Source organism: Podarcis raffonei, chromosome 2, assembly GCF_027172205.1.
Source record: "Podarcis raffonei isolate rPodRaf1 chromosome 2, rPodRaf1.pri, whole genome shotgun sequence".
NCBI classification, from domain to species: Eukaryota; Metazoa; Chordata; class Lepidosauria; order Squamata; family Lacertidae; genus Podarcis; species Podarcis raffonei.
Genome location: NC_070603.1, coordinates 50,610,831 through 50,626,454, shown reverse-complemented (window position 1 = coordinate 50,626,454; position 15,624 = coordinate 50,610,831). Strand labels below are relative to the sequence as shown.

The 15,624-nt window shown below is 41.7% G+C and overlaps 1 protein-coding gene across 1 annotated transcript; it reads right to left on the bottom strand.

Annotated features, from left to right (window-relative positions):
* Positions 1-1,078: 1,078 nt before the first annotated feature.
* LOC128403623 (ovomucoid-like) lies at positions 1,079-9,802 on the bottom strand. The gene is made up of 11 exons (XM_053368575.1): positions 9,604-9,802; positions 8,188-8,213; positions 6,980-7,104; positions 6,821-6,872; positions 4,717-4,847; positions 4,326-4,371; positions 3,843-3,970; positions 3,517-3,568; positions 2,826-2,953; positions 2,243-2,303; positions 1,079-1,220 (listed from the first exon to the last, which is right to left on the bottom strand). The coding sequence occupies exons 1-11, from the start codon at positions 9,800-9,802 to the stop codon at positions 1,212-1,214; spliced, it is 957 nt and encodes a 318-aa protein (XP_053224550.1). The 3' UTR covers positions 1,079-1,211.
* Between the last annotated feature and the right edge of the window lie 5,822 nt (positions 9,803-15,624).

Sequence of the window (15,624 nt, the reverse complement as noted above, 5' to 3'; positions counted from 1 at the left end):
GAAGGATGTCTCCTCCCTCCTTTTTTGTTTAAATAAACAGCTACAAGGAAATTTGTAGGGCCGCATTGTTAACCTCTTAACAGAACTGTTTCATATCATGAAATCATCAAAATTCTCTGGGTCAATTAAAATAACAAAAAAGAAAAAGTGGGAAAGGGGAAACGTTTCACCATCAGGCAGAAGTGGCAGAAGGAGGAGCATAACAACAGGAACACCATCATCCTAATGGATCTGTTAGCAGAGTGCATGTGAGTTATCAAAGAGCTGTAAGGACCAGCAGCCCCATGTCCTTCCCTTTGGACTTTGATTTTTTCCCAGTGAAAGGTTATTTCACCCAAATGTATCAGGGATGGGAGATTACTGCTGGCAGATAGTGTGCTTGGAAATTGGATGAAGGCCAACCCTTTATTGTTGTTTGACCCTTCCTGCCAATCAGAGTGGGATTCACAGAGGATGCATCCATTTTGAAATTCCTCCCTTTTTTTAGTTGTGACCTCATGGTGAGAGCATGGTGACATGGTAGGTACAATTCTATGAGTTCTTTTGCCCTCTCCTTCCAAGAGTTAAGTGGATGTATTATTTTACGTGAGTGAGTAGCAATTCTTTGTCACTCTCGGCTGAAGGAGTCTCAACTTGTTCTAGCTACTGTTGCCATTAATTGTTTGTTCAGCTGTAACTTGTATTTTGGTAATTGATGGTACTCTAGTGCTGCTCTGAACAGGATAATATTGATATTGTTAGATATATATTGTTAAGTTAAATGAGACTTTAAAATCATTTTGAAGGAGTCGTGTCTCTTGGTTGACTCTCATTCTAAGAGACATATCATGCTGTTCCCATTCTAATAGACATTTTGAAGGGGTAATCTTGTATGTATTTGATTCTGATTTCAAGTCAACGGATAATGCTAATGGAAGACAGGTGCTGCTGTTTTGCTATATTTTATGTATATTTTTTTTAAAAAGTTAGAACCAAGAATTTTTGAACAAAACCTGTAAATGGTGAATGCATAAAAATGACAACTTCATGGAATGATTCATTCTCAGGGTAGTGTTGATAACAAAACAAAGGCAGAGAATTTAGTTGCTTTGAGTTTATTCTATTAGCAGATCAGGAAAAACTTTTCTTTAAACTAGAAAATAAAGATATTTGCAGAGAGTATCTTTCTTCAGTTTAAAAGTAATTCTTGCTGCTTTCCACTAAGTCTTCTTTCATTCGCCCTGGGAAAATAAAATAAAATGTTAGCATTGTTATATCAGAGAGGTCAGGCCAGACATAAATCCATCCAATCCTTCAGTTCCAAGTTAAGAGATTTCAGATACATAGTAGTTTGGAAAACGGGGATTGAGCCTTCAGTTCATTTATTTCCTCTTCCTTTCACCCTCCCTTTCTTCTCTCACACTCTGAGGGCTCCTTCACACTTCTTTTTTGGTCTGAGATTTCCTCAGTTTGTCCTGTGACTTCTAGACATGGGACTGAGCAGGGTGATATTTGTTCCAATTCAGTGTTAAACCACAGGTTTCCCCAGAGAAAACAGCAGGACCAAAATAACAACCCCTGCTTAGACCTGTGCCTAGAAGTCATGGGACCAACAGAGGAAATCAAAGACCAAAATAAGTGTAGATGTGTCCTGGTTTTTCAGCTGTAGTTAGCTGTTTTATAATGAACAATAATATTAGTCTGAATGGTTTTTGGGACCATGCAATGACTAAACTTGCTCCTCCCCTCAAAAAAGAAAAAGGTGAAAAAACATGCTTCATGACCACAGCCCTCATCACCTGGGTGTTTAACCACCATGAGGCAAGATTCTATATGCAATTGCCTACCAAGGTGCATGTGTTATGTTGGTACAAAAACTGGAGAAACTGGAGGATTTCTCCAAGGGAAAAATCTGCCAATGTGTAAGTGTTTTGTAAGTAGCAACACCTGTGTGAGCTTTTGACATAGTGCAAAGAGCGGTGTTTTCACTTCAGTCCTAAGGATTCAGATAACAACTCAAAGCCAAATGACTTGAAGGCATGTAAGGCTGAATAATGGTTGAATACCTTTTTTTTATTAAGGATTAGAATGTGCCATATTCCTTGAGGCTTATTATTCATAAGTGAATATGTATTTTGTCATGTTTTGAGACTCTCTTTGGAGGGGAAGTTTTTATTTCTTGAATGCCTAGGAGATTACATTTGGAAGGGGTACTGAGGAGCATTATCCCACATCAGGAAATTATGTTAGCAAGTGGATTCACCTTTTGTCCCTGTTTCTCACAGGGCCCTTCATGCTTTATCGTTAGTTTGCCGCCACTTTTCCTGAAAAAGAAAGTGATAATTTTTTGGCATGGAGACTACACAGTAATACTGACAAGAGATGTTTGCAGTGTATTGTTCCCAGATGTACCAAGGACTTATCTTCCAACCATTTCCCTTTTGATCCTTCTCTAGGAAATGTCTAAAAATTTAAGAGGAAAAATAGGCCCCATTTATTCAAATACTGTTTCCCCCCCTTTCCCAAGGGCCTTTACACTACATGATTATTTTCACTAGTGCATCCTTAGATGAACCAAGGACTTCCCCCTTAAGTAAATCCCAGTGATTTAGCTTGCATTAATCTAAGTCTTCCTTTTTTCTCCAGGAAAAACAGCATATTCATGTACTGAATTCATAGCTAGGCATTTTGAAATGTATAAATTGTATGCTTTCTTTCCAACAACAGCTTTATTACTCTCTTGTTGTTGTTTTTATTGTTGTTGTTGTTGTTGTTTTTTTACCAAGTAGCTCAAAGTGACTTACATTAAAATATTTTCATACACTGGTTAACAGAAATATACCCACCTTTTGGCATCACAAAACACACACTTGTTTGGATATGTCACACCATCACTGCCACAGACTTCTGCTAATTCAAGTGTGCATATAGCAGGCTTGCCCTTAGGTGGGACTGGGAAGCCACTGCACTCGTCCTGTGAAACCAAATACAGAATGTTTCCTCAAACATCCCTTATTAACATGAAAAGGTTCATGATGTGCAACACAAGATTTGTGAATTCTACATTTTAATATAAACCCCTGATTTTCCGTGAGGAAGCAAGTAGATTCCACGAAGAAGCAAAAAGGTTTGTCTTTTCAAAGCCATGACAGAGCATTCTAAAGACATCCATCCCTTCACAACAAAACGTTTCCATATCATAAACCTGATACACTGAATTGCATTGGTCAAAGATTATCATTTACAAAGAAGGTGATTTACTCATCTAGATGGCCAGCATCATATGTGGAAATGGATAGGAAATTATTTTGCTAAAATGGGAATGGATTAAGGAGATACTTACTTACTTTATCTCCAGAGCCACACTTGCAAAATCATGCACATCTGTGTGATCTCTCCAGACTCTCACTACTATTTTCCTTTTGGAAAAGGTTGTATTTCCATTGAATTCTCCTGTACTAATTCAGCCTCTTGCATAAAGTGTTTAGTAAGAAAAGCATAAGCTGCCACAGAGAATTATAAAGCCAGTTGATTTACCTTTCCCTTACATGGACCCTTGTGGCTTATTGTGATAGTGTTTCCACTTTGTCTGAAAAAGATAAGATAAATTTCAACATGCAATACATGATCTGGTCAGTTGTGTTGACAGTGGATGTTTTTATTGCATCCTTCTCAGATGCATCCAGGGGTTAACTCCCTCCTCCTTCTGAGAGTTCTAATGTAAAATTGAATTTCTTACATGTTTTGTACATATTTTGTACGTATTTCATACATATTTCGTACATAGTTTGAACTAGAAAAATGATTCCACTAACCCGCAGGCCACTTTTTGTTACAGAAGGACCTTTATTTGATCTACTCACCTTCTCGCATGGCAAAATGCACACAAGTTGCCATATGTCTGACCGTCACTGCCACAAACAGGTTTCCATTCCAATGTACATTTAGGAGCCTGGCCCTTAGGTGGCTCTGGGAATTTACTGCACACATCCTGTGAAAGAATGCATACTGTTGGTGGTGGCCTTTGCTCATGTTCCCAGTATAAAATCTGTCTAAATACCTGTATGGCACTTGAGCAATTAATAATAGCACAATTAAGAGTATTAAAAACCTTTGGGCAGCATTCAACACTGCACTATTATGAACGTTCTGTCTGTGCAAGTCTGCCAAATGGAATCATCCCCCCTTGTTCCCCCCACATGCTATTCTTGGGGTTCTCCCAAACCTCTGTGCAGCCAGTTTAAGGGGGCGCAAGGGGAGGGGGAAGGGAATACTGTTGCACAAGCTGACAAGGTTCATTAAGTGAATCCTGCCCAATGATCTGTAAATCCAGAATTCACCTTTACCTTACATTCTCCTTCATGCTTTATGTCAAGAGGAACTTCACTGTCCCTAAAACAAACAAACAAACAAATAAACAAATGCTTAGAGCCACCAGCCCATAACAAAAACCCTCGTAATGTTCATGCATGGAAGTGGCTTGCAGCACTGTATGCCCAGCACACAATGAGAGATCTGCCATTAGAGTTCCATCGATTGAAAAATTTACAGGCCTCATTGCTGCCCAGAAAACCCACTTGTTTGGATAGGTAACTCCACAGATAGGATGGTAAGTATCTCATGTGCTCAGAATATTTGTGCATGGAATGAGCCTGTGGCATTATGCCTACAATACATGCTCCACATTGGAGAACCTGTCATTTCAGCACCTGACAAAAAGTTGGGAAAGTCACTGACCTCTTTGCTGCACAGAAGAGACATAAGTTTGCATAAGTGACGCCATTGGTACCACAGACGGGACGGTATTCTTTGGTACACACAATTGGTTTGCCCTTCTCTTGTTGGGGGAACTTACTGCAGACATCCGGCTAAGGAAATAGTAGCAAAGCACTTAGTGATTGAATGCAATCTTTACAAATAACACATCTTTATTCCTCAGCCAAAGGCCATTGTCAATCACCCAGTAGTACATTAACAAAGCAACATGCCATTCAAAATACTATTAACAAACCCAAATATTAATTCAGTTTACTAATATCAACAATACATGTAAAGAAAGAAAATTGTACATGCACTACTGATATTAGTATATTGCTTCAAAGGAAGAACAACGTATCCACTGACTGCTATTATGGAAAGTGCCAGATACTTTCCTCATCCTTTTCTTGATCTCATATTTAGTTGGTTGGAACTCAAAAAACCCTTGGATTAGTACTACTATTTAAATGAAGCTCATGATAGCATTCCATAAGAAAGAGCAAACAGAAAATATTCTAAACATATCCATTCATTGCCAGAAGTCTGTACTGTGGTGCTTTATACAAGTTATATCAATACAAGAGAACATGCCTATTTCATCTGTTTTTTGAAGCAAAGCAGCACATGGAATTAAGTCATCAAATCCTGGAATCATGGATCTGAAAGGGAGCTCTAAGGTAGTCCAAGCTGCTGTTGACGCAAGAAATCTACTGTGAAAGCGTCCCTGGTAGGTAGCAACATAAAACCTATACTGTACTTCTAGTATAGGAGTACAGAAGACCTGAAGAACGCCCAATCTTTTACAGGGGTGGGGTGCACCCACATGCAACTCCAGTTGTCCCCTTCATCCAAATCAGATTTATCCACCCACAGTTACCTCCAACTGAACTGGAGTAAGCCTCAACTTCTTTTCCTTTCTCCATCCCAAACAACCTGCTGACACCTGCTCAGGATTTCAGCAGACTCGCTGGGACTCAGTGGAGGAAATGAGATAGTGTTGTTGTGTGTCGGCATGTAGGCTAGAAGGTCTGTCTTAGACTGTCTTGGCATCAGAAATAAGGGTAGCTATCTTGGCTCATAAGAACACCGCCAAAGCCCATGTTAAGGCAGCACCAAAATGCCACAAAAATGTGCAAGCTTTCAAGTTGTCCAGAACTTTTCGCCAGGCTGGATGGTAAACGGAACCAGGGAAGGGCGTGGGGGGGGGGGAGTTGGCTACTGGAGAAGCAATGCAATCTGCATCTGGTTACAGTCCCAAGATGGCAAGGAAGCAGCCCACCCAACCCCAAGCTTCCAAGAACCTTTCCCAAGGTTCTGTCATTCGAAAGTGGGCTGTGTTTCAGGGCCCTTTAACAAACACTTCTTGGTGCAGAAATGGCCATTTTCTAAGCTGTGTGCATCCTCCCTACTTCTGAATTTGCAAGACGTGACAGAAACCGGAACAACAATCTGCTACTTTTCCTTATCGCAAACAAATATCTGGAACTAACAGTACAGACTATGATGAAGCTCGGTCCTTGCCAAAGTAATTTACGTAACCATCAAAGGAATTAAACACAATACATAGTCCTCTTTCAGTTATTCAGTCGCTTAACTTGGAACATTTAATTTGTTGCGGCAGAATGAATGCAGCGAGTTTCCCAAGCCCATTAAATTCTGCACAGTTCAGCAGGGTTCTGTCTTTGGAATCAAAGGTGTGACGTATGGAATATCTCTTTCTCAAACATATGGCTGAAACGATGCACAAACATGGAACACAATGCAGATGCAGCCATTATATGGAAGCTGCAAAAGGGAGTAACACCAGGAACAGGAGAGAAAGGGGCTCAGAAGGAAAAGGCACCCAATGGCTGTAATACAGAGCAGAGGGGAGCATTTGCCTAAAATTGCTGGCCATGTGGGAACAGATAAAATGTGATGGCAGGGTGGGATTTTTTTTTTAAAGCACATGACAGAGATAATATGGGATTCCAGTTCTCCACAGATTGCAGTTTTCCACACAGGTTGGAGAAATATACAGTCCTGTGTTCTTTATTGCAACAGTATCACTGCTGTTAAAAAGTAACCTATTAGTAGTGATTACCTTTCCTTTACATTCTCCATCATGTTTTATATGAACGTGAACTCCTGCTGCCCTAAAAATAAATTGACACTGTTATATAAAAATAAAATAAAATAAATGAATCAAATGACATGTTTCATCAAGGAAATGGTAGAAACAGCTGTGTGAAGATTTACTCACTGGTCTGCGCAGAGTGCGCATCTGTTAGGGTAAGTCACACCATTAGTACCACAGACAGGTTTATAATCATCTGTGCAGAAAATCTGGCCACCTTTCTCTGGTTTGGGAAACTCGATGCATTCATCCTGCCGAAGGCATTATAAGTATTATTTCACATTGATAAATATGTTTATTATATTTCAGTATGTCTATTCCTCTGCTGTGAAACCTTCCTGCAAACCAGCACAGCCTGTTGTTGTACACATCTGCAACTTCCCCTTAAAATATTGTGCAACCTCTCCTTTTCAAGCATGGAAAGATGGTTCATTGCTGTCAAAAGAGTGAGCATAAAAGAGCAAGCCAATGGTGTGAGTGCAAACGAGCAAGGCCCCTGGAGTGTTTCAGAAGTGGTCTAAAGTTGCTGACCCTGATGCAGACCCCAGTTTAATTAGGGTAAATCTACTGAGCCAGGAATGAGGAAAAACTGAGACGGCCCCAGCTCCTGCCAACCTAGCAGTTCGAAAGCATGCCAAAAAGTGCAAGTAGATTAATAGGTACCGCTCTGGCGGGAAGGTAAACGGCGTTTCCATGCGCTGCTCTGGTTCGCCAGAAGCAGCTTAGTCATACTGGCCACATGACCCGGAAAAACACTCTGCAGAGCAGACAAACGCTGGCTCCCTCGGCCTGTAAAGCGAGATGAGCGCTGCAACCCCAGAGTTGTCCGCGACTGGACCTAACTGTCAGGGGTCCCTTTACCTTTACCTTTACAAAGAGGTTCAAGAAACAGTCACAGAATGGTAAGCAGAACTGGTGTCTAGCCTATCAGTAACCTCTTCTGCTCCCTGAGGAAAATAAAGCAGTGGAGCACAAAATGCCCAGGTGAGCTGTCTTCCAGGACATTGTGGGCAGCAGAAGTATTACTGCCAGTAACTCAGACCAAATCATTGGCCTAAGCATTAACAGGGGGTTTTGGGGGGGAGGGGAGGTGCGGGAATGAATCTAGCTTCCCTGTTCCTTTCTTTTGCTTTCCCAAAATAATCTTTAATTATTGGTGTCATCACCAACAGTCTGATTAGGACTAGAATATGCAAAGCAGCCCATTGTTAGATGGGATCAGGATCTGTGTGCATATGAAAGAACAGAAGAGGAAGGGTCAGTAGTCTCCAAGGGCTTCCTAAATGAGCTTTGAGCAAATATGAACCTTAATTTAAAAAATGGTTGGCACTAACCTTCTGTCCATGATCACCAGAAATCCCTAGAATGGAAATACAGTTCATGTAACATATTTCTATATAAAATGGAGTTATAGGCATTAACTCAAAAAACTAGATTCATAGATCCATAGTTCCATAGATTCAAAGGTACATTTGCTGCAGTACATAGGGGATGTGTGGAATTCATTTTTGTTCTCTCTCTCTCTCTCTCTCTCTCTCTCTCTCTCTCTCTCTCTCTCTCTGCTTATTTTATAGCCCCTGCTGCCAATATTTCAATAATTGATTAACTTTGGTAGATCAAACATGTTATGTAAGGGAATCTCGTGCACTTCATTCAGTGATTGACAATGGGGAAGTGCAAGCTGAGCTTGTGCTCATTGCTGCTTGCTGCTAGTCCCATCGTGTATGGTGGGAAATGATACACAGAATGCAAGTTCAAACTGCAGAGAGGCTGTGTAGGACCCATCCTTGTCCCATTTTCCTACCATTTATCTGGGGTTACCACTACAGCTTCCCTATAGTTTGGAAATATCAAATTGTGACTCATTTCCCACTCGACATCATGGGATTTGTAGTCCCCCAAAGGAGAGCTGGAATAAGCCACTTGTTATCGCCTTTCTCAATGAGAGGCTTTTCCTTCTTCTTGGGGAATCTAGCAAGGAAGACAGCCCTGTATGTGAAGGGCTGCCATAGCCTTGTGTTAGAAACAGTCTTTTTGTCAAAGTGCTGTCTGGTTCAGGACTGAATTGATGATAAAGAAGGGAGAGTAAGGGCCTTGGCGTTGCCCATCAATGCTTAGCAGCTGGGGAGGAAACTGAGCAGGCACACCTATCACCTGGTCACAGCCTTCCCTGAAATGATACAATGCATTGTCTTCCCACTGAAATAAGCACATTAAGTTCTTATTGCTAAATGTGCATCTATACATATAAACCAGCAAAAGCAAATCAGCATCCTATTCCTGCCCGTTTTCTGAAGGATGATGCATTTCATTACCTCTTGGGGATGGGGGGGCAGGTGAATGATAGAAATTGATGGGCTCAGAGAAGGTGGAAAGGAAGTGAGCTTTTTCAGACGGAACCTGCAAAATGTCTAAATAACTTTTCTTGAACGCCAGCCCACATGTCACAGTACCTGAGCTCAGAGGAACTCCTTTAATTGCCCCTCTCTTCCCACAGATTGTTCAAAGTGTCAGGAGGAGACCTTTCTGCAAACCACATTTGTAGCTGCAGGTGCTCCCGGCCTCTCCAGGGCCATGTCCCCAAACCTGCTACTTGTGCTCAGAGTTCTACAAGCCTTGAGGGTCTGGTGGGTCACCTCTTGGTCTAAAACTACACAGAAATGTATCTAATGGAATCCATGGCCCTGAGCTAACAAAAAGAGGCCAGAAGGTACTGCAACCATCAGGGAATAGAATTAAAGGCTACTCACCTGAGAAGAAGAAGCAAAATGCAAGGAAGCTGAAGAGGGTGAAGGCGTGTGTCGTCTTCATGGTGGTATGTACACTGTCGGTTAGTACTAAACCCAGACAATGAACACATGAAGCTCTGCAAAGTTCTGGCATATATATATTCTTCTGGGCACATCCTTCATCATGATAAGAGTATGATTTCCAAAGACCACATTTCATGTGACATATTAAGAATGGATAAGGGAAAATCCCTCCCAGTGAGAACGGAAATGCTAATTACATTTTTTGAATAACATTTAGTCTTTTTTTAAAAAAAAACACAAGCTTTTTCACATCAATCACACTGGCAGCTGGATAATCACTTCTGACTCTCATCACTTTGATAGGTTTCTGACAATGATCATTTTTTCCCTCATGGATTAATAATAGCAATCTGTAATGCTTCTATTCTCAGGAGCTGGGTACTCACAGATTTTCTCACATCAGGGCTGAGATCTGGCTGTAAAGGTTTATAGAAATCCACTATATTTTTCAGATTGGGACACTTGTTTTCACCTAATCTATTCCAAACTGACTTTTTTGTGAGGAATCTCCTTTATGATACATGCATTCCCCCCTCCCCCCCGCCCTACAAATGTAACTAAGGCTTAAATCCTGTGAGACACACTGAATTCAACCAGTCTCAACTTCTGAATAGCCATGAATAGGGTTGTACTGTAACTTCCGAAAAAACTTGGAAGGATTTTTATTTTGCTTGCAAGTTAGCATCTTAGTGCTCTTAAAGTTATTGGGCATGATCCAACCAATAAACTTTTAATCCCTGTTGATTTCAGAGGACAGATTGAGCATGTACAGTTGAAGAATTAAGCAAGCTGAGTGGAAGGTTGAGGAAGCCTGTGCCAGAGGCAGATTTAGGGGAGTGCAACCGATTTGCACCAGCCTCAGGGGTTCTGGTGTGCGTATGTGACAACTATGATGGAGAATGGAAGGCAAGAGGTGGGGGGGCACCAAATCTTGGCATCACACAGGGTGCCACTAAAATTTGAGACCTGAAGGTCCACCACTGCCAGTGCTAGAGAGTTATGCAATAAAAAAAATAATAAAACCAGGCATGTCTTCCTGCTTGCAGAAGAGGTTGTGACTCATGAACTGCAATATCTTTTATAGCTCTGTGCAAACTTTTGTGCAAATGAGCTTGCAGAACAGGAGTAGTGGCTGTTTCCATTCATCTCGCAGCCCTTTGGATTCAACAGCAGGATTATGTAGTTATCATCAACATGAGTTGTCTTTTGGTAACAGTAAATTAACAGTTTAATTACAGGTTTGAAATTGCCCCATTTGATTGGTATTGCATCCAATTTAGTACCGTTGTGCCTAAATCTGGCTCTAAACTCAACGATCTTCTCAACTACCTAAACTCAACTATCTTTTTGACTGGCTTCTCATCTTATGCCAAAGAGCTGTCAGAAGGCAGTTGTCTCTTTGAATGATCAAGAACTTTTTCAGCAGGGGGCCAGTCCACTGTCCCTCAGACCTTGTGGAGGGCCGGACTATATTTTTTTTGGGGGGGAGGGAAATGAACGAATTCCTATGCCCCACAAATAACCCAGAGATGCATTTTTAATTAAAGCATACATTCTACTCATGTAAAAAAAACGCTGATTCCTGGACCGTCCGTGGGCCAATTTAGAAGGTGACTGGGTTGGATCTGGGCCCCGGGCCTTAGTTTGCATACCCATGATCAAGAAGCTGGAACAAGTTCCCCATGAGGAAAGATTACAACATTTGGGGCTTTTTAGTTTTGAGAAAGCTGACAGAGAAAGTTTTCCTTTCTTATAAAACTGAATGTTGGAAGATACAGGGCAGACAAAAGGCACTATGACTTCATACCATGCATAGTTCAGCTAAATTCACTCCCCCAAGAGGTAGTGGTGGCCAACAATATGGGTGACTTTAAGAGGATGAAACAAATTCATGGAGGATAAGGTTATCAATGGTTATTAGCTATGATGGTTAAGTTCTACCTCCACTATAAAGAGGCAGTGTGCCCCTGAAAACGGGTTGCTAAAAACCACAAGTGGGGAGAATTCTGTTGCATGTAGGTCCTGCTTGCATAGGCTTCTGGCTGGCCACTTTGGGAACAGGCTAGATGGGCACATAGCCTGATCCAGTAGAATCTTCTGGTGTTCTTCTGTTGGCTTCCTTTCATCCTCCTCAAAGTGACTGATGGTTCATCTCCTCTGATAGTCCCCTAATGTAGCTTCTCCCCTGTCCCCAAACCTCAAGACATATTATTCATAGTATATTTGGTATATCTCTGATGCTGCTTGTTTTGTACTGGAATGTTGAATTAGAATGTGACTGGTATCTTTCTTTCCACCACCCCATCCCCAGCAAAAAGCTGCGCTTTCAGCAAGTGCCATGGATCCAGTGCACGTAACAATACAAAGGTCAGATTCTCAGCATTTTGAAATCACCTTCCCATGCTTCACTGACATTATAAACCAGAAATGGTATGCTAGGGTTTACTTCTTTCCCAACCAGGTTACAAGGTTACTCCTTTCCCAACCAGCTCCACTAAAAAACAGGGGAAGTTGGCATCATAGGTCATACTTTGTACTTTATAGGGATTTACAACAGTTGCCGCTTAGTCTTGGCAATGTAGTGTTCTTTCTATTGTGCTGGCCCAGAAGAGATGGAATGATTGAACAATTGTTATCAAGATCAGTGATGATCAACTGATGGCCTTCAGGCTTATTCTAAGAATAAAGTCCCAGAAAATATAGAAATTAACCTGATCTAAATATTAGTAAATATTAGCAGCTTATCAGCTCATTTCAGAAGAGATTTCCATTGAAATATGCAGCAGTATATACCGGTAAATTAATTAATTAACTAGCTAGCATTGTTAATACATTGGGGCTGGGGGGGGCTATGCTGACTAGCCCAGACATCTCTGCATTGGTGTGAACATCTGCAAAGGTGAAGTGTTGGTGTGTAAGCCACTGGTGGAGGAAGAGGAGTGCGGGGGGAGCCCACCGCCCCCGACAGTGCAATCCCGGTGGGGTGCCATCGCGGCTGTTCCCCCGCCCTCGTCCCAACTAGTGAAAAGAATCAGTGCCTTCGCTGAGTTTTTCAACATGGCGCCGAGGTAAGACGCGCTTACCGGTGCTCTTCGGATTTCTTTTAATCTTCTTTTAATCCTTTATATTTTATCTTAACTGACCCAGTCAGTCTTTGAAGCTTTTTATAATTGCTGCAGCTACATGCTATGGCAACTTTCTGAGAGATTTGGCCCTGCTCCAGATTGCTGCAGACTGCTCCTTGTTTCTCTCTTATCAGCGGGCCGGCCTCGGCTGCTAAAAGAGAAGAGAACGCCATTATCCTAATTGGAGAGAGGGCTTAAGAGGAAGACGCTGTGTGGTGTTTAAATCCTGGATAAGTCATCGTTTGTGCCCAGGCTGCTGTCATAGAGGGTTGAGAGAGGCCAGTGGAGCCAGGACATTTGGCACCCTACCCCCTAGACATCTTGAGGCTGTCACATTTCAATAGTTCCCCTCGTGAAAAGCTTCTGCAAACTGGGTCCGAGGTGTCCACGAAAGACTGATGTTGTAAGTGGATTTTACCGCAGTGGAGAGGAAAACTTCACTATTATTATCCATCCAAGGAGCTTTCACCCACGGTGCCATCTTCTGGTGGTCTTAACTATCTTATTTGTGTGTCAAATGTTATGTTATTTTAAGAATCGTATAATCCTTGGCCTGAGGAAAGTATGGGTCAGAACAAACGCTTGAGAGACTTTGACGAGCCCCTATCATCCCCTAAACCAAAACTATCAAGGTTGGTGCCACACCGGAATAGAAGAGGGAGTGACAATGCTGAGCATTGCTTTGCGGTGGAAACCCAAAATCGCTTCCTACCTCTAATTGATTTAGAAGCCACTCCAACTCTGACGACTCAAAATTTTTCAAAAGTAAAGCCTGTAAAGGAGAATACGAAAGAAAAACTCTCAACACAGGATGATGGTTTAACATCTGATATGGGGGAGTTCCCCAGCTGTGAGCAGTTACACTTAGTAATTAAGACCCTTCACTGTATCAGTGCCTTCCTTCACAATTGCTAAGGCTGAGCTGAATTTCAAATGTACCCAAACCAGCATTACAACAGCCTATGTATCTCCTCCACAAATTACACAGTCACATCTTTCAGAGAACACATCTGGCACCTACCCAGGGAAAGCACTAACCATTATGTATCGGGCCTTAGAGAAATCCAGGAGGTGCAGTGTTAGTATAAATGTTTGCAGCATGTTTTCTGAGCTAGAGCCCAGGATTGAATCCTTGCTAGAGACAGAGACAGTGACAGTGACAGTGACTTGAATGATGGCAGTTGAACAGAAGAGGCAATACAGCTTTGATCAAATCTTCAAATGTTGCTTATACTGAAAATCAGAGGACCCATCCTTCTAATTCAAAACCCTATTGCCTTTTATGTATTGCTCTGCTCTACAAACTGGATTTTCTGGATCATCCAGTTCCTTCAACATTTCCCCCCAGTTTACTTTCATAGAGAGGGTCAGGTTATTTTCTTTATTAGGCTATTAAGCAATAACCAGCTTTATGAGAGATTCTTCATTTGAGCCCTGCGGTCATGATCTTCTTCTTTGGCAATCACTCGTAGCCAAGTAAGATTGTCTTCCACAAACACAGTCTTAATGATGTATCTGTATGTGACTGTGGAGGCCAATTCTGGATCCACACGTCCTTCCACAGTGGTATCATAGGTTTCTGGGTGGAAGTTGATCACGGTGAGGGTTTAGTAAACTTGTCTTCCTCTTAGTCGCCCTGAGCCCAGCTTCGGCTGGGGAGGGCGGGATATAAATAAAATTTATTATTATATTATTAGCTCGTTTCTCCATTTCGCCTTAAGTTCGTGCTTCTTCAAAGTCCGTGGCGCCTTTGGTAATGCTGTTTTCGAGCTCTGCTGTCTAGTCATGATAGGATGGTACCAATACCATGGATTGTATTAACCTTCTTCATGCAGGATAAAAAGAAGTTTTCAACATGTTTTTTCCCAAGGGTTTTTCTCTGTATGTTCTCAGTTTGGGATCCTATGTAGTACATTGGGACAAAACTGAATGGCTTACTTCTTTTAAACCCTTGCTGCTCTCTGTGTCAGATTGGTTTTGTGAGAGACATTACACTGTATATTTAACCAAACATTTGTCCATCCATTGCCTGTACAAATCCAAGTCAGCAATCACCTGCATTTGTTCTAACTTAATTTCTTCTAACATCTCCAAATGTTGCTGAACTATATCATCTCTGACTATTGGCCATCTCTGACCATTGGCTAAGGTTGATGGGAGTTAGAGTCCAACATCTGGAGGGACACAACTTCTCCATCCCTATTCCGTTTGTTGTATATTTTGGTTCTGACCTGTTCATAACAATTTGAGTGAGGTTCATTCTTTCCCCTAAAAACAAAGGTAGCTCCATACATAATATGAATGATCCAGAATTGTGCAGCGACAGCTAGCTGAGATAATCCCTCTCTTCAGGCCTACATCCTTCTGTCCAGGAGTTGGTCTTCAGAAACTCTTGCCCTTGTTACTGTGGTAGCAGTGGCTCAGTGACTTGACCCTTGTGGAGAACTTTTGGAGAACACAGAGGGCAACAAAAAATCTTCAATCATGGCCTAACTATTTAAGACAGAGTTGGTGAATCTGCTGCCCCAATCTGTCACTGACTATTGGCCATGCTGGTTTGAGCTGATGGACTTTGTAGTCTAACAACATCTGGTGTGGGACACAGGTTCTGTTGTTTCAATAGAACAATATTTGCCATTTTTCAGGCCATTTTTCTTTCCATTAGTAGCCAGATGGCCTGTGAGGTAGACCTCTTAAGTTTTGCACCTTCTATCTAGTTGTGTTCCCTTTCCATCTGTTAATGCCCCTCTCCCATTGTTACACACAGGTGGTATCAGCTAATAGTAAGGAGCTCATAGTTAGCTGTCATATTCCTCACTCCTACCTTGGGCTT